General features: G+C 48.1%; 2 protein-coding genes across 3 annotated transcripts in view; one reads left to right on the top strand and one right to left on the bottom strand.

Annotated features, from left to right (window-relative positions):
- The window catches only part of LOC116581867 (prolow-density lipoprotein receptor-related protein 1-like), a 42,700-nt gene extending 39,408 nt beyond the window's left edge, over positions 1-3,292 (top strand). Inside the window, exons 33-34 of one of the 2 annotated variants that reach the window (XR_004282275.1) lie at positions 269-2,016; positions 3,100-3,292. Coding sequence is in view for 1 of the 2 variants with exons in the window: in XM_032329156.1 (XP_032185047.1) it covers positions 269-295 (27 nt within the window). In the remaining variant the exon portion in view is untranslated. Of the gene's footprint in view, positions 1-268; positions 2,727-3,099 lie in introns of those variants that run through there. The other variant, XM_032329156.1, reaches the window with a different exon arrangement.
- Positions 3,293-7,742: 4,450 nt separating this feature from the next.
- On the bottom strand, positions 7,743-8,797 carry CLDN23 (claudin 23). Its single transcript, XM_032329222.1, has one exon. It carries the CDS (start codon positions 8,710-8,712, stop codon positions 7,837-7,839), a length of 876 nt encoding a protein of 291 aa, XP_032185113.1. The 5' UTR covers positions 8,713-8,797; the 3' UTR covers positions 7,743-7,836.
- Between the last annotated feature and the right edge of the window lie 16,396 nt (positions 8,798-25,193).

The following is a 25,193-nucleotide window of genomic DNA, read 5'->3' as shown; positions in this document are numbered from 1 at the left end:
GGCCCACATTGGGCATAGAGCTTACTTTAAAGAAAAATAAATAAATAAATAAATAAAAATTTAAAAAATAAATACATATGTGTATATATATTAAGGGTCGCCTGGCTGGCTCAGTCAGTGGAGCATGGGACTTTGATCTAGAGTTTGTGAGTTTGAGCCTCAAGTTGGGTGTAGAGATTACTTAAAAATAAAATCTTTAAAAACAAAACAAACCAAGAAAAAACTATCATAGTGTGTATTCTCTAACTTCAGGTCTCTTTTCCTACAGGAACTGTTAACTTTACAAAGTGACTAACCTGCTGAAAAAGGAGCTGAAACATCTCCCTAAAAATTGTTTAGACACTGCACTTGTGTACTGTTTTAACATCTATAAGTAACGAACTGTAACTATGTGCGAAAATGGTAACTTATTAACATAACTGCTTTTTAAATTGGAGGATTGGTTTTGTTGGCGGAGGTTGGGGGACTGCAGAGTCACAGGCCAGGTCGGATTTCTGCACAAGCTCCATGTGGTTTAGGTGAGGGCTCGTCTGCAGAGACTGTCTGATCCCCAGCGGGACTGGCCCAGTGCTGGTCAGAGGTTCTGGATTTGAATCTTAGTCCCATCACTAACTTTGATGGGTACTTAATTGCTCCGAACTGGCTTTTTCATCTTACAGAAGGGAAGGATCTCTTAAATCTTTACCTCCCAGGTAAAGGTCAAGTTTCTGCAGTGTAGCAAGTGTTCAAGTATTAGTTCTTTATCAGTCCCTCTCAGATGTTTTACTACAAAGTTAGTACGCGCTTTTGTTGAAAATTTATAAAAGATGTTGTTTAATGCTCTCATTTGATTCTAAAACTAAGTACAGTGGACCCTTGAGCAACACAGGTTTGAACTGCACCGACCCACTTACGTGCAGGTGGTTTCCATCAGTACGTATACCGTGAATGCATTTTCTCATGATTTTCTTAGTAATATTTTCTTTTCTCTAGCTTTATTGTCAGAATACAGCATATAATACATATAATATACAAAATATGTGTTAACCGACTGTTATGGGTAAGGCTTCTCGTCAACAGTAGTTTTGGGGGAGTCAAGGCGTGTGTGGATTTTGTACTGCAGTGGGTGGGTGTCCCAACCCCTGTCTGCTCCAGGATCAGCTGTGCAGGTGGATTTACTCTACTGATGTAGAAATTCAGACAGTGATTTGTCTAAGGCTTGAAGTAAAGTAGGTAGACACTGGGGGCCTCAACATAGCGTTACCGGTGTGGACTGGGACTCATCTTGATGAGCTTAGCCTGCTGGGAAACTCACAGATGCTACTTAGATCCCGGACTCCCTTTGGCCTTCCAGATGGTATCTTCCTTTGCACTCTTACGTAAGGAATCAAGGGCACTGAATCTGTGATGGGAGATGGGTAACAGGAGCATTGTCAACATTCAGTGGCAACCTTGGGCTGATCACTTAATCATGAAACTGTTTCTCCAATGATAACAAGAGGGTTAAGAGAACCTACATCAGCCAATGAATCATCACATGAAGATATAAAAATATGTGCACTGCTTAGTGCGTAGTACCAGAGGCTGAGAACCCAAGTCCAAATGATAGTCATGACTTGTCTTGGAAGTCTTTCCTTGCTTGGCTGTTTGTCTAGGCTATTTATAAAGTTCGTTTCTTGTAGCATGCGTTTGTGTAGGCTTCAGGGCGTAAGAGCGGTCCTAAGCTTATAGCTGTGGGTATGGAATATAAAATTGACTGTGCTTTGCAGTCAAGTATAAAAATTTCCAAGTACAGATCAACTTGACAGGAAAAACAAAAGCTGGGGGTTCCATCCTTCCCGAGGCTGGGAGACACCCGCAGCAGCATTCAGTTTCCTGGGGGCGCTTAGCTGTACTTGAGAGAAACCATTTCCGCACTGAAGCGCACGAGACCCCCTTGCCACAGAGTGATTCTTCGGTTTCTCTTGCCACCGCTTCCAAGAACCGTCTCCCTGCCAAGTTGGCCCTTGGCAAGGCTCTGCCTCCATCTGTGGAAAAGTGAGTAAAAAACGCTGGAAAACGTGCATGAATGACATGCAGCGGCATTATCACTTTGTCTGGACACACTTTAGCTGTCGCCCTCACCTCCTGCAGACCCTAAGCGTCCAGCAGACTTCCAAGACTAGAGTTCTAGCCAGCTCCCTTGACCTTGGACTTCCACAGGCTGTGCCTTCAACTCCACAGGCCCCGCCTTCTATTCCACAAGCTCCGCCTCCTGTCTAGACCCCAACCGCTCCACCATTTCCTTTTCCAGGTGAAAGGGTGGCTGACAGCAGCCCAGTCTGTGTGTCACGCAGGTAACCCTTACCTCTACCTCCTGCCCGGGCTTAGTCATGTCTTCTCCTGTCTGGTCTCCTATGAACCGTGCCTAAGTAGTATCCCGCTTGAATGCAGTTTAGTGCATCGTTATGCATCCTCAGTTCAAGAATTTACAGGACACTCTGAACTCCTTCACTGACAGACTAAGTATAAATGTTAAGTACCTATTCATAGGATTAACAATCCCTAACCACTGCTATGCCCAACACTGGCTTTCATATGTCAGTTACCTAAACTTAGCTGTTTGGAGCAAAGGCATATTAACTGTAAGAACCTTCTTTTGTGATGATCTCAGTATTAGGTGTTAATTTCTTAATTTCTCTCCACCTAAATAGATGAAGTAGTAAACTCCATAGCAGATGTGAAATTTAAATTTCCTTTTTTTTTTTTTTAAGATTTCATTTATTTGACAAAGATCACAAGTAGGCAGAGAGGCAGGCAGAGAGAGAGGAGGAAGCAGGCTCCCCGCCGAGCAGAGAGCCTGATACAGGGCTCGATCCCAGGACCCTGGGACCATGACTTGAGCTGAAGGCAGAGGCTTAACCCACTGAGACACCCAGGTGCCCCCAAATTTAAATTTCTTTGTAGAAACTCAACATCTGTAACCTGGTGGTAGCTTTGGGTTTCCTTCTGGAGAGGGACAAGGAGCTTTAGAAAAGCTCATAGTTTCTTGCGATAGGTTCAGAGAGCCCTGTGGAAAACTTGACCTTTTAGGTCTCTAGCTAGCAATTCAGTTAAACTCTTGCTACTTACTTGTTTTAGGAAACCAATGGGGGAGAGATCATTGATGTTGGAAGCGATGCAGCAGGTTCCTACTATTTTAACCGCTGGAAGGCTTTTGAAATCCAGAGAAACCAGGAACTAGAACATGGAGTTTGTTGCCATCATTTACCAGATTTATAGATCAATCTGCTTCCTCGGCCTTCACCATTCACATTTACTTCTCTCCTCTCAGCCTCACCTAATTCTTTTTTTTTTTTTTTTAAAGATTTTATTTATTTATTTATTTGACAGAGCGAAATCACAGGTAGATGGAGAGGCAGGCAGAGAAAGAGAGAGGGAAGCAGGCTCCCTGCTGAGCAGAGAGCCGGATGCGGGACTCGATCCCAGGACCCTGAGATCATGACCTGAGCCGAAGGCAGCGGCTTAACCCACTGAGCCACCCAGGCGCGCCAACCTCACCTAATTCTTAAGCTTCACTCTCAAGACAGCGCATTTGGAAAGGCTGTGAGGACCTCAGGCTGGTTTGTGAGCACGGCTCCGCCCACCTGCCTGTCAGAGGGAGGAGGTGCTCGTCAGCCCAGTGGGACCTGAGGGAAGGTGGTCGAGCTGTCTGGACTGTTTGTTTCAAGCCCTCCTCTCCACATGTGAACCCGGGAGAAGCAAGCCCTCTCGTCAGCATTGTCTCCCCCACGCCCTCCACCCCAAAAGCCTTGTCTTGTGTTTTCCTTGATTCCAACAAAGGCCCTTGTTTTCCAGTGTTCGGTCCTCTGTAATGGAGATTTGCTGGAGGGGGTCATTGAACTGCGTGCAGTGAGGAGAGAGCGGAATGTACGCGGGGGTCGCGGGGAAGATTGGATGAGAATTGCACACAAGTTTGTGTTTTTTTCCCCTCCCTGGCCCCTCACACAAGTTTGTATTTGAAGTTGTGATGTTGTCCCTTATTTTGTTCCCCTCACATTGAGAAAATCTCATCCATGACATGTTGGGACCAGAGGAGGCACCGGTTGTGTTGGCCTGGTCCTTGCAAGCCAATGGTAACCCAGTTCGCAAAGTTGGTCCCGTGACCCATTCCCCGCCAGCGTCCATGCCCCTCCACACCCTGTGGGCCTGTGGCCTCGGGTCACAAATGACTCTGTACAAGACAAGTTGTGTATAAGGCAAAGAGGCACTTAGGGTACAGAAACAGATTTTAGAGGTAACTTATTAAATTTCTAACAGTTCCCAAACAAGTGTTAACACCAGTTCTGGGACTACAAATATACATAGAAACCATCATACCCTTACTTTCAATTTAGAGGTAAAACAGGAAAGTACATCAAGAAAATGACATGCTTGAACATGTGAGTGATATGTCCAACAGGACCCCTCGAAGCTGTTGTGGGAAAGTAGCCATTTAGGGTGTGGGGGGGGATGGTGATAACATAGGCCCTGGCCAAGCCATGAATGGAGTTGAAGCCGAGAAAGGATAACACCTAAGGAAGATCCCAGGGCTTTTAAAGACATGATTGACTGAGTTTGTGCCAGACCAGACTGTATTCCCTCCTCAAGCTCTTAGCCTGACAAAGGGCAGAGGGCAAGATTTTCCCAGCCTCCCTCAAAGACACCGCCAGCTTCTTCCTGTCCTTAGCAGCCAGTTCTAGAGCCAAATGGAAGCAAAACACACTGGTGCCACGCCCACTGTGCCCTCACTGTTCTCGGCCTGGAATGTGCCCTTCTCTCTTCTTTCCATTCTCTGCTCAAGCATCACCTCCTTCCTGACCACCTTCCCTAAAATACCACCCTCTCCTCAAGCCCTTGTCGCTGGTCTGTTTCTCCTCATTTTCCTAGTGCGTGTCTCTCAGGCTTTGCTAGATTGTGTAAGTTCCCCAAAGGCAAAGCCTGGAGTGGTCTTCCAAGGTGCCCACAGATGTGCCGACGAAACGACAGGTGCCCCCGCACCTACGGGTTGGATGGTCTATGCAATGAAGAAGAGCATGGTCTAGAAGCATCTTGATAGCGCCTCCTACAGCATCTGCAAATGTTGAACAGCTGCTGTGCTGAGATCTTCACCCCTCCTCACAGAAGGCATGCTGCTAGGTCAGAGCCAGCCTGGCCAACAGGCAGAGCAGGAGCCCTGTGAACAGTGTCTGCTCTACGTTCACACATTCCTCGGTCCCTGCAGGCAGGCACAAGCTGAGTAATCTCGAGAAGACTTCGCCCATTAATTGGGGACACTTACTTCGTATGTGATCAGGTTCATGAAGAACAGGTCGTGATGGCGCAAGGAGGGTGGTGGGGGTGGGTATGAGGCAAGGGGGCAGTGCTGTTCCCCAGCAGTGTCTTCCCTGTGGGGAGGTTGCCTGGCTCATGGGTTTTCAGTTTAGGCCAAGTTCACGCCCACAGCAGCAGCTCCTGCCTGGTCCAGGGTCTTGAGTGTCAGAGCCATTGTCTCTGGGTGCTGCTGTGGCACAGAATGACCCGTGTGCCCACAACAGATCCCAGCCTGACTCAGGAGTGCCTTTCCATGCTGTCTTGACTTTTTTCACAGCAAAAAGCAGTTTGCATTTTTTTTTTTTTAAAGGGAGTTTCGGTTTCATTTCTGTTGCTAGGGCCAAAACAGAGCCCTCATTGCTGACAACAAATCCTTAATCAGCAGAGGGGGTGTGTCCTGGATATAAGCTGCAGAATAGCTGGGCGGGGAGGAAAAGTGAAAACGTACAAAGCCCTAGTTTTGTTTTTACGCAGGCCTCCCTGAGAAATATCTGGAATTATTATGCAGGCAAGATGAGTAGATTCGGCACTTGGTAGGAACTCTGTATCTTTGTTCTTAACCGCCTAGGTCCTGACTTCCCAGAGCCCTCATGCCTGCCTTTGGAGGTGTTCCCTGAGAAAGCAGCTTGCTTCTTCTCCCTCGGGCTCTGTTCCCTGGAGCAGCGAGCTCTCAGAGGTCTGATTCTCTGCCGCCAGTTGGGGTTGCAATTTGGGTGAAGCACCCTCGCAGGAAAGCCTCGCAGCCCCAAGTGGGGGGACCGCAGGCATCCCAGGTGTGGCTTCCTCCTGGGAGCTGGTAGGAAAAGTCCCTTTCTGACCTCTGCTCCACCTACTCAATGAGAATTTGCATTTGAAAGAGATAGCCTGCACTTTAAGGTTTGGTCCCCAAAAGATGCAAAATATAAGTGTATCTGTACTATCCCTTCCACTGCTAATGAGTAGAATGTGCTGTTTCGTTCTGCTTTAGCTCGCTGTTATCAGTGCTTGCTGAACTGAACGTTCCTACAACTGAATGGGCTGCCACCGGCCTTTTTTTTTTTTTTTTTTTAAGATTTTTAAAATTTGTTTATTTTGACAGAGAGAGAGCACAAGTAGGCAGAGAGGCAGGCGGGGGGGGGCGGGGGGGGGGAAGCAGGCTCCCCGCTGAGCAGAGAGCCTGATGTGGGGCTCGATCCCAGGAAGGACCCTGGGATCATGATCCAGAGCTGAAGACAGAGGCTTAACCAACTGAGCCACCCAGGTTCCCCCCACCGGCTGGTTTTAAAGATGAAATTCAACTCAGTGAAAGGCGCCCTTAAAATCAACTACTTGAAATTAGAGTGGGCCCTGCCTGAGATTTAGTCCCTTTCGTGGAATGCAGAGCTGCCTACCTGTGATTTTAGGCACCACTGTTTACAAGAGGAAAGGATTTCTAGTCTCCCTTCATGTTGGAAACTGGTGCTTCTAGTTTTTTCAAACAATAGAAGTGTCTTTGCTCAGAAAACAGCACCAACTTGAAAATAAAGCGATCAGGGATTTAAGTGGGGCCCGTTGGCTCCGTTTAGTAATCTTATGCCAAGAGGGGCAAAGATCTGAGTGCTAGATTTCAGAAACAGTGCCCAAGCAGCCAGGAAATCGTTAGTAATGATGAGCAAACTCCACAAGTTTGTATTGGAGACAAAAAAGCTTTTGTGTGTCTACTGAAATGCTTGTGTTCAGCTTTTATTTATAAATAAGAGATATATGCCCATGTTCTTTACCTACTATGATTAAAACAGGTTCCATTCTGTATGTAATTTATGGTCCCCTATGTCCAGTGTGAGGTAGCCCAGGAATGGAGCAGTAAGTCCGTTCAATCCCACCTGGCTTCTAGGAGAGAAACTGCAGTGACCTCAACTTTCACACCAAAAATAAGTAATAAAGACAAATGCTATGTACACCTGAAGAAATGTAAATAAGAGTTAATCAAGTTATTCCATAAAAGCCACAAGAGCCCCTGGTGCTTGCATGGCTCCAAGTTTATTTTAAGAGCTTCAATCAAACATAGCCAGTATATTGGTCTCTTGAGAGTCTGCAGGAGAATAAGTTATACAACGGGGAAAAAAAAATTATATTGATGTAAGGTTCACTGGCATTTCCGGATACTGTTTCAAGGTGTTAACATGGCTTTTGAGCCTCTCTTTGCTGATTTTGGCTTTTTGTCATGGTCCTGTGTCAACACGATGCAAAGGCGCCCTTTCCAGATCTCCTTCAGCTTCAAGTATGAAAATCCCGTCACTCCGTAAGAAGATCCTCATCCCTCTGGAGAGGAAAACTAAATTTTACAGAAAGAAAAGCAAAGCCAAGCTGACCTAATCGCTTGAGTCACAAGAAAGGAAGATCACCTTCCAAACCAGTTCCAGGAACCTGTCCGGGGTTTCGGACGCCGAGTCAGGTGTTTCCAGCCGCAAGGTACCGGGCAAGTTCAAGGCTGGACGTGGTGGGGGCGAGTCCTTCGTCCCCGCAGCACCGGCCCAGAGCAGGCCTGGGAGAGGAGGGGGGCGCCGTCTACAGGTCGGAGTCGCAGGGCAGCGAGGCGTGGCAGGACCCGGTGCTGCCCGAGGAGTCGCGGGGGGAGCGGGCGTCCTCCCCGCGGAGCACGTCTATCTGGTTGGTGTAGGCGCCGGGCTGCGGCCGCGGCATGGGGAAGCCGGCCTTGGGCTGGCGGGCGGCGCCGGGGTTGGCCGGCCGCGGCCGGTGCTGGCCGTCGCTGTAGTACTTGATGGCGGGCGGCAGCGCGGGCTCGGGCCAGTCGACGTGCACCGTGCTGATGCTGGGCCGGCGCGGGCCGCCCGCGGGCTCCTTGCGGCGGCGGCGGCAGCGCTCCTCGCACCAGGGCGCGAAGCTGAGCGCCAGCGAGAAGCCGCCCAGCAGCAGCAAGCAGCTGCCCAGGTAGCCCAGCACCAGGCTGTAGCTGACGTGCAGCGTGACCGGGCTGGGGTCGGCGGGCAGGACGCTGCGGTCCGCCAAGAAGTGGTTGTACCAGGAGACCGGGATGAGGCTGAGCAGGCCGGCGGCGAAGAGCACCGCGCCCGAGAGGCCGGCCAGCGCGAAGCGCGGCTCCTCCTGCCAGCAGCGCACGCCCAGCGACGCCAGCAGCAGGCCCAGGGCCGTGGTGGCCAGCGACGTGACCATGAGGGCCCGCGCCACGCGCACCGGCTCGGCGTCGAAGTAGCCCCACGGGTCCGGCTGGCCGCACTGGCGCTCGCGGCTGCTCTGCTCGCGGCACATGTCCCACAGGCCCTGGTACAGCTCCACGTCCACCGGCTGGTTGAGGAAGCCCTTCACCAGCCGCCAGCCGGGCGCCAGCGTGGCCGTCAGGTTGAGCAGCAGCCCGCAGGGCGCCAGCACCATGCCCAGCGTCATCACCGCCGGCGTCCGCATCCCGGCGGCCGCGCACCTGCCGCCCGCGCCCGAGTCGACCGAACCGTCCCCTCTCGGCCGCTCCCTCCGCGCGTCCCACGAGGCCGCCGGCCCCAATCGAAACCCGTTGGCTGGCGCGTCTGGCCGAGACTGCGGCCGGAGGTGCGGGCGCCCGGGGGCGGCCGGCGGGGCTCAGCCCGCCCGGGTGGGAGGGGAGGGGGGTGCGAGCCGAAGGCGGAGGGGGCAGCTCGCGCGCGGCGGGCTCCGGGTCGCGTCCACACCCCGCCGCGCCGCCGGGCTCTCCGGGACCGAGCAAAGGTCGCCCCGCCCCTGCTCGTCGCGCGGCCCCGCGGCCCGGCCGGCCCTGGGCGGGGGGAGGAGGGAGGAGGGAGGGGGCGGCGCCGCCCGCACGGCCGCACCTGGCTCGGGGGCCGCGCCACCGCCCTCCCGCGCCGCGGACCCGGGTTCGCCGCGGTCGCTGCGGCCCCCGCCCGTCCGCCCGGCGGAGCCCGCCTCTCCCCGCTCCACTCCCGGCGGGTCGGACGTCCGCTCGCAGTTCTGGGCTGTTGACTTTCGGCCACCCGCGGCCGAGCGGGCGGCGCCAGCGCCCCTCCGTGGGCCGCCGGGGATGCGTCGGGCAGGTGTGCGCCGAGGGTCCCCGTCCGGCGGCGCGTCCCGGGATGCGGCGCTTCGGTGGCCTAAGAAACCGTGTTCAGCGTGCTGAGTAAAAGCCCCACCCTGCAGTTTCAGTCCCGCTCAAAAGAATCAAAGGGAGTATTTTTCTGGGATGAAGGGTTTCAGAGGATTCTAATTATTATTATTATTATTATTATTCCCATGGAAAAGTTTGAAGAGGCCAAAAAAAGGAGGAGTGTTACTGGGCGTCCTGTGCGGCACACTTTTCAGTTGTGTCTAACCATACAGGGTCCTGTGTCCGTTTCTCGTCCTTGAGCTGCTTTATACCTCTGTCAGTTGTTGAAAGCCTATGGTACTGCCGGTGACTTTTGTTCATAAAGATACAGATGAGGGGGCGCCTGGGTGGCTTAGTGGGTTGGACCTCTGACTCACGAGTCCCGCTGGGGTCTGATGTCCTGTTGCGGGATCAAGCCCAGCCCGGGGCTCTGCGCTCTGCGGGGTGTCTGCTTGGGTCTGTCTCTCTCTTTCTCTCTCTCCCCCTCTGCCCTTTCCCCTTACATTCTCCTCCCTTTCTCTCTAAAAGAAATAAATAAATCTTAAAAAGAAAAAAAGAAATGCAAATGAGCTTGTGTCAGTAGAACCGAAATGATGATTGCCCAATGGATACTGACCAATTCGACATTGATTTGTAAATTTCTCAGCTGTATATCTGTAAATGTGCATTCTTCTTTGAACTGGTCCTAACATCATATTCCTTCCCTTGTTAATAACGAGTTAAATAAAATCTTTGGCATGTGTTCATTTTATACTTGTGTGAGAGTCATGATTTTACATTTTTCTAAAAATCATTCTTAAAGATATTTTTCTCATTTTCCATAGTTCTTACAGTGGAGGTGTATTATCTTTATAATTGGTTAAAATGAAAAAATATTTCTAAAACCAAAGTTAAGTGTTGATTTGAAATAATTTTAAACATTCTAGAGTGAATAATAACTAGGTCTAGGAATCAAAGGAATACCTTTGTCATTAAAAACTTTTTTCTTAAATTATTGTAAAATACACATGGCATGGAATTTACCATCTCAGCCACTTTTAAGTATACAGCCCATTGGCATTAAGCACATTCCTGCTGTTGTGCTACCATCACCGATGTCCAGCTCTCAAAGTTTTGTATCTTCGTAAACTGACACTCAACCCATTGACCAATAACTCCCCATTCTGCCACCACTCCTCATGCTTCCAGCCCCTGGCGACCACCATCCCCCTTTCTGTCTCTGTGAATTTGGGTCCTTGAGATACTTCATCTAAGTGAAATCATATAGTATTTATGAGGCTTATTTCACTTAGATAATATTACCAAGGTTCCTCTGTGTTCTACTATGTATCAGAATGTCCTTGCTTTGTTTATCCATTCATCCTTTGATGCACGCTTTGATTGCTCCCCCTTTTGAGTTACTGTATGTTTAAGTAGATGACATGTCAGAGCCTGAGTCAAAAAGTCATGCTCCTTGGGGCACCTGGATGGCTCAGTGGGTTAAGCCCCTGCCTGCGGCTCAGGTCATGGTCTCAGGTCTTGGGATCGAGCCCCGAGTCGGGTTCTCTGCTCAGTGGGGAGCCTGCTTCTCCCTCTCTCTGCCTGCTTGTGATCTCTCTCTCTCTGTGTCAAATAAATAAATAAAATCTTAAAAAAAAAAAAAAAAGTCTCACTCCCTCAGCAGAATCTACAAATTTCAGCCATCTTTGTCTTCAATCAGTACCAGTGACTTTGATAATGAACACAGTATGTGGAGGCCAAGAAAAACAGAGCTGTACCCACCTCGAGTCTAGCCCTGACATAAGTACAGCCATCTTGGCAAAGCAAAAGCTGGCACCTGGCACCCCCTCTCCACCCGCTCCCCTCCCCTCGGCAGTATGTGTGACATTCCTCAGCCACCTCTAACTGCCCTAAAAGGAAAACAAATAGTTAACTTGCAGAGATCACAATCCTGCAAAGCAGGAGTCTCCCTTGGTTTACAAATGACCTAAAGATCTACAAACAAAGAAGCTATCTAACAATAGCACAATTTCCAGAGGCAAATAACTCAGTTCCTCAAGCCCTAAATAAAGTTAAATTTCTTCTCACTAACAAGGAAGCTTGATCACAAGAATGTGCCATTCTACCAGGAAACTCCCAATTGTCTTCATGCTAGTGCCTCACTGAAGGCTCACTGAAGGGAAAAACGGCCTTAACTTGATAGTAAACAGGACTTCAATATCCTAACAGTCTTCTTTACCCTGACAGCCCTTCTGAACACCCCCTTCATCCTCACCCACCACCGAGTCCACCCCTACTCTGCCTTTAAAAACTCTGACTATAGGGGCGCCTGGGCGCCTGGGTGGCTCAGTGGGTTAAAGCCTCTGCCTTCAGCTCAGGTCATGATCCCAGGGTCCTGGGATCGAGCCCCGCATCGAGCCCCGCATCGAGCCCCGCATCGAGCCCCGCATCGGGCTCTCTGCTCAGCAGGAAGCCTGCTTCCTCCTTCTCTTTCTCTGCCTGCCTCTCAGCCTACTTGTAATCTCTGCCTGTCAAATAAATAAATAAAATCTTTAAAAAAAATAAAATAAAAACTCTGACTATAATCTGGCTTGGGGTCCAAGTCCCTACTCCACTGTGTCGGGTATACTTGGGCCCAGGCTTAAGCTTGTCAAATAAACCCTTGTGTGATTGCATCGGTGCTTGGCTCCTTGGTGATCTCTTGGTCGCAAAAACTCGGGCATAGCAAGTACTGGTTACTAATGCTCTTTCACTGGTGCACTCATTCCTGTCTGAGATTTGTGAATTGGCTAGAAATAGGAGCAAGGCATTCTGGGCCCTCCAGGAACAGAGTGTTAGAATCTAGATACCCAATACCCACAAGAATACAGCCCCAGCCGTGATTTATAAATGACCCTATGTGTAGCGGCAGCCTCAGAGAAGCCCATCTCTCTTGACCCCAGCCAGAGGGTTAGCTAATCCTGCTCTAGAATATTGCCTTCAGGGAACTTTCCTGACAGATGCTCTTGGAGCCCCTCAATGGACAGAGAGAACAGAGACTTCATCAAACTAACGAAACCGATCAAAAGACTGTTTTTGCCCCTGCTTGCTAATATGTTGTTGATGAATGTGTTCTGAAATTTGATCTAAGACACTCTAAGACTGCATATTGGAAGTTACTGACCTTTATATTTTTAATGAGGTATAAATGACATACAACGCAGTGCACACATCACGTATTCTAAGTTTTGATATATACATAACACCTGCGAAGTGATCACCACAGTCAGGATGGTAACCACACCCATCACCTACAGAAGTTTCTTTCTACCCTGGGTAATGCTCACTCTCTTCTCCCCCTGCCACCGTCCCCCCATCCCCAGGCAATCACTGATCTGCTTTCTGTCAGTATAGATTGGTTTGCATTTTCTAGAACTTTGTAGGAGTACAATCAATCACACAATATAAATCACCAAGAGACCATCAGCATGCTTTCCCCGGGGCCAGCAGCCCCCTCATTTGTCTGAACTCAAGATCACCTGGGACCAACACTTAGGGAAAACACAGATTCCCACTGAATGGGATTCCCCAGGGTAGTGAGATGGAATCTGTGGGTTTGCAAGCCCTCGGGGGATTCTTAGGTTTAGGGAAGTCTGGAACACAAAGCCAGCGTAGCCAAAAACAATTGAAACCCCCCTCAGCTCTAAGAGGACATTTTTGCTTTCAGGGACAGCGTTTCACAGATTATCTCTAATTTACTGTGGTTTAGAACCCAGAGAGACTTGGGGAAGACTTTACAGGATCTGAGTCCTCTCCCCACGTGGATTCCTGCGTGGAATGAAGGAAGCCCAGGCCGTGTGACCTGGACGGAGGACAGGAACCCTCTCTGTTCTGTCTCCTCAATCTGTCTCCTGCCGCTGCACTGTCTCCTTCTTCCCTTTCGCCTCTCCCTCAGCCCAAGACATCCTCTCATCTTCCCCCTGGACTGGTTTCGAAGTGACTTCCTACACCCACACTTTCTCTGTCCCTTTCTCTTAGCCACCCAGGCCCTCAGAACTGACGTTGTAAAACTGAAACTGACTCTTGGGCTTACATTAACCTCTGCCTTAAAATTGAAAAAAAATAATAATAAATTATTTATTTATTTCTTTCTTTATTTGAGAAAGAGAGCACGTGCAGGGGGCAGGGTGGAGAGAGATGAGACGGGCTCCACGCCCAGTGAGCCTCCTGACTTGGGACTCCATCTCAAGACCCTGAGATCATGACCTGAGCTGAAATCAAGAGTCAGACACTGAACCAAGCCACCCAGGCGCTCTTAGACTCATCTCTTTTCAGGCTGCCTACAGCCCGGCCCCAGCGACCCACTCCTGCCCACCTCCCCTCCACCGCCTCTTTTTCACACCATTACCCCAAAAACCTGGATTTTTTTCTCATTTTCCCCCCCTTTCATCCCTAGATCTTTGATATGCTGTCTCTTTTTCTGGAATCCTGCCTTCCTTTTCTGGTCCCCAAGGCACCCTTCAGATCTTTGCTTTAAATACTCTTTACTCTGGGAGGCTTCTCCGTCTCCGGGACTGAGCTCACGGTTCCCCCTGGGTCCTGCCGCACACTCTCTTCCACGGCAGCACCGGCCGCAGTTCCTCATTACTTGAACCACCTGGTTGTCCGGGGAGGTTGTAAAGCCTTCGAGGGCAGGGGTGATGTTTGTCTTGTTCTGCTCTGGCCCGAAATCCATCTTAGGGCCTGACCACAGTAGCCACTTAGCAACCCGACTGTCTCCTTCTGCCCCGCATTCTTGCACACGGTACCCACAGGCTTGTCTCCCAGATGACCGCCTGGCCAAACCCGGTGGTTACCGCATCTCCGTGAACGGGTTTGTTTGGTGGTTATATGAGCGCTTGCTTTTCTCGGCATGGAAACCAGTGAAATACAGGCCAGCTCCGGGTGTTTCTGACGGAGCAGGGTAGCCCTGGGGAGGAGGGATGTCACTTTCTCAGTGGTGAGAGAAAGAGAAGATTGCACTCTGTAGCGTCTGACCGCAGACCTGCATCACCCTGTCCCTGTTCCACGGACTTCCAAGTTCATTGTAAGGCTCAGTGAGAAACAGCACAAATCCCAGTGCAGCAGGAAGGAATTGTTGCTGAGATCGTACCTGTCCGTGAAAGCTGATCCCAGGGCCCTAGACTAGCTTTCTTTTCTGAAGACAGGCCCTATGGTAAGACAAGAATCTATTCACTGTGCCCTGGGTTTCCAGATGAAGCGTGAGCTCCCAGCCACTAATTCTAAAGGGACGAAGTCTGGGTCCACTGTTAGCCCTCACAGGCTGGTCACGGATAACACTGAGCACATAGTTCCAATCTTCTGCAGTGAGGTCATCCTGGAAGTCACGTGACAAACTCGGGGGGGGGGGGCAGAGGGACCCACCCCATCAGTGCGCTCTTGTGAGGTGACCTCCGTGTCCTTCCTCAAGGTCCTCACATTTTACTCCCCACAGAGAAGGCCCTAAACACTGTCGCTAGGCTTTCAATGGCAAATTCAGTAGGTTATGGAATAAAAAATAAATTATAAAAAATTAAACTACGACCATTCTTTGTTTCCTTCTCTATTTTATTTTTAAAGATCTTATTTATTTATTTGACAGAGATCACAAGTAAGCAGAGAGGCAGGCAGTTGGGGGTTGGGGGGGGCAGGCTCCCCGCTGAGCAGAGAGCCCGATTAGGGGCTCAATCCCAGGACCCTGGGATCATGACCTGAGCCAAAGGCAGAGGCTTAACCCACTGAGCCACCCAGGCAGCCCTCCTTCTCTATTTTAAAATAGCATTAAAGCTAGAACTAAGTCCCTTCAATATAGCATTAGCTTTCCTCGTTGGCAAATAGCCTGACAGCCCTTTTGCTAGCCTTTATATTATTTAAAAAAATAACTTTTTTTATTATTATAAAAAAAACTTTTGATATCTAATTTAAAGGAACACTCAGTCAGCTCAGTATCACATCCCCTAATTTATTTCCTTTATGAAACTTATTGCTACCAAAAATTATTTTATTAATTATGTATTGACCTATTTATGGTCCATTTCTCCCACTGCATTGTTAAATTCCAAGCACTAGGGACCTTGCTGGTCCTGTTTGTGGCTGTATTTTGGCACCTAGACTATTCCTAGCTCATAGTAGTTACTCAATCATTGCAGTATGTAAATATGTACTAAGTTGATTAAAGAAGTTTTGTAAAATTTCCACACAATACACATAATGAAGTTATAGCATACATCACTTTATTTATTTATTTATTTGTTTGTTTATTTATTTATTTTAGATTTTACCTATTTATTTGACAGAGAGAGATCACAAGTAGTCGGAGAGGCAGGCAGAGAGAGAGGAGGAAGCAGGCCTCCCACCGAGCAGAGAGCCCGATGCGGGGCTCGATCCCAGGACCCTGAGATCATGACCCGAGCCGAAGCCAGCGGCTTAACCCACTGAGCCACCCAGGCGCCCCAATCATCACTTTATTTTTTAAAAGATTCATTTATGTGGCACCTGGGTGGCTCAGTCAGTTAAGCAGGATCAAGTCCTGCATCAGGCTCCCTCCTCAGTGGGGGGTCTGCTGCTCCCTCTCACCCTGCACGTGCTTACTCTCTCTCACTCTCAAATAGATACATAAAATCTTAAAAAAAAAAAAAAAGATTTGTTTATTTATTTTATAGGTGGGGAGGGACAGAGGGACAGAAAGAGACTCCTCACAGAGTGAAGAGCCTGACACCACCCAGAGTTCATAACCTCAGCCGAAATCAAGTGTGAGACACTTAACTGACTGAGCCACCCAGGCACCACACACCATACATCTTAAAAAAAAAAAAAAAAAAAAATCTGAATTTGACTACTCTGTGCAACTTATGTAAGTGGAATTATACACTATTTGTCTTTTCATGGCTGACTTCTCCTACCGTAATATCCTCCAGGTTCGTCCCTGTGGTAGCACCTGTCAGAATTTTCTTTCTTTTTTTAAAGCTGAAAAAGATTTCATCGTATGTGTTACCTCATTTTGCTTATCCGGTCATCTGTCGGGGGGCACTTGGTTTGTTTCCACCTTTTGGCTTTTGTGCATACGATGGCATATGGCTTCTAATTTATTCCATCTCGTTCTGTATGGTGGTTGCCTATCCAAAGTAAGATCCTATTTGCCATCCCTCTCAGACGTATCAGAAGGGATCATGCCATTAAAATAAACAAACAAACAAAGACAACAACAACAACAAAAAAAACCCAAAAACTTGCTTAGCTTTTATCTTCTAGAGGCTTCAAACCTGGGCACCTGGGAGGCTCAGTCCGTTAAGCGTTTGCCTTCAGTTCAGGTCATGATCCCAGGGTCCTGAAATGGAGTCCCGAGTCAGGCTCAGTGAGAAGTCTGCTTCTGCCCCTCCCCCTGGCTCATTCTCTCTCTCTCTCTCTCTCTCTCTCTCTCTCTCTCAAATAAATAAAATCTTAAACCCTTCTTGCCTTAGCCTCGGGCTGCTGCTGTGCAATCATTGGGCTGCACAGTGTGGGCGGGGAGAGGAGTCTCCGGCTGCTTTCCATCATAGCCCACTTCTCTCCAGCCCAGTCTATTCCTGCCTACCGCAGAGCAAAAACTGCTGCCCAGCCATGGGTGGGTTTCTCTAGGTCATTGAGATAGTTTTCAGTTTGAGAATAGTATTCTTGGGGTGCCTGGGTGGCTCAATGGGTTAAGCATCTGCCTTCGGCTCAGGTCATGATCTCAGGGTCCTGGGATCGAGCCCCACATCGGGCTCTCTGCTCAGCAGGGAGCCTGCTTCCTCCTATCTCTCTGCCTGCCTCTCTGCCAACTTGTGATCTCTGTCTGTCAAATAAATAAATACAATCTTTAAAAAAAAATCATACCATGTTCATAATTGTGGTGAATGCTTAAACTCATGAATATTAAGAAACATTTTCTCTTTTTTTTTCTCTTTTTCTTCCCGGAACTCTGAATACACTTTCTTGCGGTTGCTAAGCACGTAATACAATTCTCTGAATGACCCAATGTTGTGTTTACCATATTGTGCTACGTCTGAATATGTGTGGGAAATGCACTGAACCCAGTAACGGGCAAGTCCATAGGCTTCAATTAGGGAGTTTAAGTGAGATTAAAGGGGAAATTTTAGTCTAAAGATAAAAAGTATTGTGCCTCTAAAGGGAACTAAAGGGAACTAAATCCATAGGATTTATCAGGGCAAAGTAAAGGGTAATAAATGTAGCAAGCAGTTGTTTTGTCTCATGGATCCTTTGGACTTGGTAATGGAAAAGGAGTATAAGAAAACACACTGTCCTCCTTATTTCCAGAGCAAGGATAACCCCCCTTGTCTGGATGGTTGTAGATTTTCCACCCTTGCCCCTCATCGCTAAGAGGAGAAAGCAGTGTAGACTGTGCTGGAAAGTTCTCTGCCCTGTCTTGTTCTGTTCACAGTTCTGTTTCCCATCAACAGATGGAGGTTGGGGGGAGTTTTACGGAAACAACCTGAGGATGAGAGACAGAGGGGTTTTATTCTCCTGCCACCGGAGAGTGATTTCTCAAGCACATCACCGGGAAACCTGCAGACAGGTCTTATTTCTCCGGCCCGGCTGGTGCGGGATTTGGTTAGTCTGCTAGCTAGCAGACGAATGCCCTACCATAGCACCGTTTCTCAGCAGAAGCTTTCGAGAAAGACCCCTTTCTCCCCAGCCCAGCCTTCTTCTCCACCTCCGTGATGTAGAAGCAATTCCAGGAGGAACCTGTTCAACTCGTAGAACTCGTCAGTTGTTTGCGAAGCTTGATGCCATCCGTCAGGCATTTTATCAGGTTTTCGGTTCCACTGGATCAATATCCGCACATGATGTTGACGACTGGCCAGGCGCCCTCCAGCTCCTGACCCTGCTCCACACCAGAAAGACCCAGACGAAAACCAGCCACAGAGAAACAGGCGAGCCCCGCAGGGTGTGTGCACGGAAACACACGCGGGGGGGCAGGCAGGACCGTGAGAAGGTGCTCCAGCCTCCTCATCGTCCTCACGTGGATTCAGAGGTGTAGAGGGAAGAGACTTTCTGACCTGTGGAGGGAAGGTACTTGGGTCCTGCTTTGACTGATTGATGTGAGCGTAAGACTAGCCCTGCTGCTTTGTTTGCCTCTGGGCGGGTTCAGTTCCCAGAATCTTAACTTACAAAGCGGAGCAGTTAGTTTCTACTCAACCAGATGTAGAGATGAACGAATTAGCCTTTGCAGGGTTTCCAAAATATAATAAAGATGGGAAGCTATAAGTGTCAAGGGCATAGCAGAGAGCAGGTGCTCAGGTTGACTTTTTGGTGGGACTTGAAATAAAAGGGAACGTTTAGGTAGATCCAGGGTTCCGTAAAATCAAGAGCCAGCACGTGACCAAGGCCATTAAACCAGTGCATCTGATCTCCAAACCCAGGCACCATTAGCGACCACCCTTATCTCCTGCTTCATTGATCTTTAGTTTTTTAGTCAGTCATTCTGTAAAGCAAATTCAAGTGTCGAAAACCCACAGACTTTAAAAGTTCAGTTCGTTTCGCAGAAGGAGAAGCATAAAAATCTTAGAAGTTGGCTCGGGCCAGTGTTGATACAAAACTCTAAAGCGGATTAAAAATATTTTCTCTCAGTCACTGAAAATGTAGCAGAACATGTCTGAAAGTAGAATGCTTATGTATAATTGGACAATACAAATGTAAATTCTTTTTTTTTTTCTCTACAAATGTAAGTTCTAGATTGGAGTAACACTTTGCTGAGGATATACAAAATATCATCGGTATAACGAGGAAGGTGGAGCAAAAGAAAGAGACCACATCAGAACTGGAAACTTTCTGCTTGACACCTAGAAGGATAGCCAGCGGGTACCCTATGCTATTATCAGACCCCAGCCACATGCTATTCGTGGTTTTGATTTAAATATATTTTCAGGGGCTGAGCCTGTTGGCTCAGTCGGTTTAGCATCTGCCTTCAGCTCAGGTATCATCCTAGGGTCCTGGGATCCAGCCCCATGTCGGGCTCCCTGTTCCGTACGGAACGAGCTTCTCCCTTTCCCTTTGCCCCTTCCCCCGGCTTGTGTTGTCTCTCTCATAAATAATTAAATAAGTAAAGTACTTTTAAAAATCTAATAAATATGTTTTAAATTTCTTGGGCAGTTGATTTTACTAGAGCGCCATTCACAAACAATTCTAGTCCTGAGGTTGCTTGGGCGCTGGCTCTGCCGTAAATAACAGATTTAATTAAAGGGAAATGCACTCTCTCTTTTGCTGGGGGAACACCGGCTGATCCTGGTGGGAGGAGTCTGGCTTCTGAGGGTGAGTCAGCGGGAAGTCTCCCAAGAGAAGGAATGACCTAGAATTCAGAAATCCTGGCTGGGCTACTTGTTAGTCACATCATCTGTAAAAAGTCGCTTATTGCAGGGGCAATAAAAGTCACCTCCTGGAGGCAAGGGTGCTTATCTATAAATGGTTAGAAGAAGAGGAAGTTTCTTGAGAGAGAGATCATAAAGTACGTGAATTTTGAACCACATGATAAGGCAGGTAAAAGTAAGGGAGGACACTGGTAAGAGATGACATCATGGTGACCGATTTGGCTACTTTAAAACCCATCATAAGATACTTCTGAGAATCTGATAATGTGGTTTCCACTTACATATAATTACACTGATACCTACAGCATGAGTTCCATCTTCAAGACTGAAAGTATTGAATCGGTTGGCCTTTGCTGCATAAAAATTATATCCAAAATTCTAGTGCGTGAAACAACAGTTTATTATTTCTTTTGATTCTGTGGCTTGGCTGGGTGGTCCTTTTGCCCATCTTGCTGCAAACGTTGGGGCTGGGGTCTAGGCTCTGCGGTCACAGCTGGGATGCCCACACAGCATGGCCTCTTCTTAGGGTCTTTGGGTCCCTGGGAGGCTCCCAGAGATACGCCATGTCCGGCTCCAGGGTTCCAGCAGCAAGAGAGGGTGGCCCTTAATGCACCAGCTCTCGGCAAAGCTCTACTCACTCTTGCCAAGTCACACTGCCAAGGCCAGAGTGAGCGTGGGAAGAGATTATCGAGGGCGTGGAGAGGAGAACAAATTGGGACCACTCCTGCAACCATTTATCACAGGTATGTCCAATTATCTTTGAATAAGACTATCGAAATCTTTTAGAAATATTTGTAACCGAAGAGTAGCCTTCATCTGGATTGGTGTGGTATAAGAGAGGTATATGTGACTATATATGTATAAAGGTATCTAAACATGTTAAAGTAATTTTAAATGTTCTAGCAGCCACATTAAAAACAAGTAAACAGAAACAAGTGAAATTAATCTTAATACCATGTTTTATTTAACCCAATATATTCAAAATAGTATCATTTCAACATGTACTCAATATAACATTATTTTTTTAATTTTTAATTTTTTATTAGCATATAATGTATTATTAGCCCCAGGAGTACAGGTCTGTGAATCACCAGGTTTACACACTTCACAGCACTCAACATATCACATACCTTTCCCAATGTCCATAACCCAACTACCCTCTCCATACACCTCCCCCCTCACCCTCCAAACCCTCCGTTTGTTTTGTGAGACTAAGAGTCTCTTATGGTTTGTCTCCCTCCCTATCCCATCTTGTTTCATTTTTTCCTTCCCTACCCCCAAACACCCCACTTTGCCTTTCAACTTCTTCATATTAGGGAGATCATATGATAACATTATAATGTTACCAATATAACATTATTAATGAGGGTCTACTTTGTTTTGTGCTAAGCATTCAAAATCTAATGTGCTTTACAGTTAAGGCTCGAGGCAGCTCAGAACGTACCCTGTGCTTTGGGGCAGCACAGATGTGGCCGTTAACAGCTGAGGAAGGCTGAGTTTACCCCACAGTCCCTCCAGAGGCAGAACAGTCGCCCCTCCCAGCCCTGCCCACATCCCTGGAGGCCAAGGGCGAGGGGCCCGGACGGAGGCCCCATATAAGAAAAGGAATGATGGTCCGTCTGATTCTTGATGCTTGGCGCGAAATAAAGCTTTGCTTGGCCTTCAAAAAAAAAAAAAGGAATGAGCGCTCAACAGCAAGAAATCTACTAATACAATCCATCGTATTAATGAACCCAAAGAAATAATCATCCTAAAAGACACTCTTGTTGTTCACATTCAGTATGTATTACTATAACTAAAACAAATACCAACAAACACCCTTAGTGAAATAAAAAAGAGAGGTTTCCCTCAGTGGTAAAGAGTATGTACTTAAGTCAGGAGCCAACAGAAAAGTGGTAAATTCCCAATAAATTCAGAGTTGATTTTCCATGTTGGTTAAGCCATGAAATGAGATAAGAACCTAAATCTGAGCGTAGATGTGTTGGAAGAAGGAAGCAAAAACAAACAAACAGAAAAGAACAAAAACAAAAACAAAAAACCCCACAAAACTCCTGAAACTCCCTTTGTTTTGGGGAAGTTCCCTGTCTTCTCCAGCCCAACACGGACTGCATAGTTCCACTTTGGTGGAAAAAACCGAAGTGTCCGTTCATCTGTCCAAGCTGATTAGGGTTCGAACCAGGAATGATTCTACCTAGGTTAGCTGAAGGTCAAATAAACTCGAGCTAAAATGGCAGTTAAGTGGGGCGCCTGGGTGGCTCAGTCGTTAATCCTCGGCCTTCAGCTCAGGTCATGATCCTGGGGTCATGGCGTCCAGCCCTGCATCGGGCTCCTTGCTCAACGGAGAGCCTGCTTCTCTCTCTCCCTCTGCCGCTGCCCCCTGCTTGTGCTCTCTCTGTGTCAAATAAATAAAATCTTTTTAAAAAATGGCAGTTAATCTTGGCTAGCTCCATGTTTTCTTGGGTAGTTGTTAAGAAAGTTTTGCTTGGTTGTCAATGGGATTACATTCAGGTCTTTTCCAAATAGGAGTAAGTGGGAAAAGCACTGATAACAAGACAGAGGTTTGTGCTTTTATTTATTTATTTATTTATTATTTTTAAAAAGATCTTATTTATTTTTTTGACAGACAGAGATCTCAAGTAGGGGGAGGGGCAGGAAGAGAGAGAGAGAGAGGAGGAAGCATGCTCCCCACTGAGCAGAGAGCCCGATGTGGGACTCAATCCCGGGACCCTGGACCATGACCTAAGCCGAAGGCAGAGGCTTTAACCCACTGAGCCACCCAGGCGCCCCTGGTTTGTGCTGTTAAAGGATATTGGGTCTGTTGGTAAAGATGCTAACTGTCCACACAAATTCAGGAAGACAAGTCAACAGTTTTCTTAGAAAGATTGAGAGAGGCTCTCATTAACCCACAGCTACCTCCCCGGTTCTTCCAAGGTCAAGATCATTCTCTAACACCCAATGGGCCCCAGGTATTTGGAAGAAAACTGCAAAAGTTGGCTGTTTTGCCCCAAGGGGACCCTAGAAGAGCTCTAACGAGCTGCCAGCGGGTTTTCTGCAGTTGGGACCAAGAGGAGAGTGAGGACCAGAAGCTGAGGCTTACTTGTGGTCTTGCAAACCGTCATCAGCTCCGCCTCCCCAGGCTCGGCCACTAAATGCATCTCTGTGGCCACCCAGGACACCCGAAATGAGAATGCCCCCAACGGCAAAAGCCAAGGCCCGGTAACCCTTGCCCCGCTTGAGGAGGGGGACACTGGAAATCTGAATGCCCTCGGGGACCTCAAGCTGTGAAGGTTCAGGTGGCCAGCGCCCCCGATTGGGACTGATGGGGTCCGGGGCTCTATGTGATGGCCTCTTTGAAACAGCTCACCCCAGGGAACTGGGGGTGGCAGGTAATTCTGGACATAGAAGGAAAACCGGTCCATTTCCTTCTTGATACTAGAACCACCTTTTCTGTTCTGCTCTACCCCGGGCCAGCTGTCCATCTGCAGCGTTGTCTTTAAGGGTGTCACTGTGGGACCCAATAGTCACATTTTTCTTCTCGTCTTTTGGGATGCATCTGGGGAGATCTAATTATCTCTTAACCTTTCCTAATGCTGAGAACCCCACCCCTCTCTGGGGTAGAGCTCTTCACTCTCTTATTGGTAGTCCCTGGGCAGACTAGCAAGGGCTTCCCCTTAGTAGAGGCTGATACTCAATCCCAGGTCTGGGCAGATCAGGCCGAAGTGGGTCAGTGCTTGTTCCCATACTCCTTAAGGACCCCACAACTTCCCCTTGTCGGAAAGGTTTTTTTGGGTTTAACAGGACACCATCGCTCGTGGATCCTGGGATTTGGAGAAAGAGCAAGGACCCTCTATCGGTTGATCAAGGACACCCTGACAGCCAGTACCTATCTAGTAATGTGGGATCCAGAGTCACAAAAAGCTTTTAAAAATCTCAAGAGGGCCTTGCTCAGTGTCCCAGCTTTAAAGGGAATGGCCTTGGCCTGGGGGCCAGCGCAACAGCAAGTGGGATAATCAGCAAACACTTGTGTAAGCTGGTCTGGGAAAGCCAGCAAAGGGGATTTTAGTCAGTCCAACAGTGTCAAAGTGCCTACATTTGAAGCCTGGACCCACCATTCCAGAGTCAAACCCTGATCCCCAATGGCGCCTAACGACAAGGAACCAAAATGCCTCTGAACCTAAAGAGGACTTCAAACTAGTCTTCAAGTGACAAGATACAGAGAAGTCTTCTTAAATGTAACTTTCCCTATATCCATCAAAATCATAATCCTTATTGCATTCCTTTGGGCCAGCCCTCTCCTCCCCGCAGTAGGTGGGGAGTTCACTAAAATGGCCTCTAACTCTTGCAGGACCCCTGGCTATCCTCAATCTTGCACTGTGTTTTGGGTCTTGTCTCCTAAATGCCCTAACCCGCTATATATCCTCTGAAGAGGAAACTACCCTGAAAAGGATTTTACACCACCCTGGAAGGAGCCATCCACCCTATCCCACAGAATAGGTTGGTGACAAAAACCTGACTAGATGACAGGCACAGGGAGGAGGGTGATCAGATGAAGACAGCCCACCAACAAACCCATAAAACCCTTACACTTAGAAACTGCGGGGGCAAACCTCTTGGGTCCCCTCTGTCCTTGGGAGCTTTGTACTATCACTTTGCTATCGCTCAATAAAACTTGCTTTGCTGTCCCAACCCACCTCCCCCCGCAAAAAAAGAAAAGAAAGGAAAGCAAAGTAAAAAGGTCCTATTCTCCATTTGCAACAGTGGGGACAACAAAATTAACTTATGAGTATTTCTGCGATGTTGTAGTGGGTTAAAAATAATATACAGGGGTGCCTGGCTGGCTCAGTGGGTGGAGCCTGTGACTCTTGATCTCCAGGTTGTAAATTCGAGCCCCACATTGGGTGTAGAGATTACTTAAAAATAAAGACTCTAAAAAAAAACAACCAAAAAAGGTGACTACAAAGTTTTGCCACTTTGTCCACAAACGGGGAAGAGCAAGTGCCCGTTCATGTCATGTGACTTGTTTGGTCATGTGACTTGCTTGGTCATGTGACTTGCCCAGGCCCATGGACACCCTCATGGAGGGCATAAGAGAGGCTTGATCAGCGCGTGTTCAGAGGAGCGGGTTCAAGTAAGTGGATGGCGGCTGAGAGGCTTGGGAGGGAACCAACGCCCCCAGCTTGCACCAAGACCCTGGACATGTGAGTCCCGCTTCATGCTTCCATCCAGCCTGCTGAATGCTTTGGTGTGAAAGAGCGCAGCCAATGCAACTGCAGAGAAAGAATAAAGGGTAAATCATTCATGCTTGGGGTGGTTTATTACGCAGCAATCATTCACGGATATCAAAGGACATGCGCATAGAATCCGAGAGTGGTAGTCACGTTAGAAATCATTTCATTGTATCTCCTTATGACAGAGGGGTCCTGGAAGCTAGGATTAGGGAGGCAAATGAGGGGTGACGTCAGCAGGCT

This window comes from Mustela erminea, chromosome 21 (assembly GCF_009829155.1).
Source record: "Mustela erminea isolate mMusErm1 chromosome 21, mMusErm1.Pri, whole genome shotgun sequence".
In the NCBI taxonomy this organism is placed as follows: domain Eukaryota; kingdom Metazoa; phylum Chordata; class Mammalia; order Carnivora; family Mustelidae; genus Mustela; species Mustela erminea.
This window is presented reverse-complemented; position numbering and strand designations above follow the sequence as displayed.

Bases quoted from the DNA above. Each gene is read 5' to 3' on its own strand.
- CLDN23 (XM_032329222.1), bottom strand. From the start codon at position 8,712: ATGCGGACGCCGGCGGTGATGACGCTGGGCATGGTGCTGGCGCCCTGC.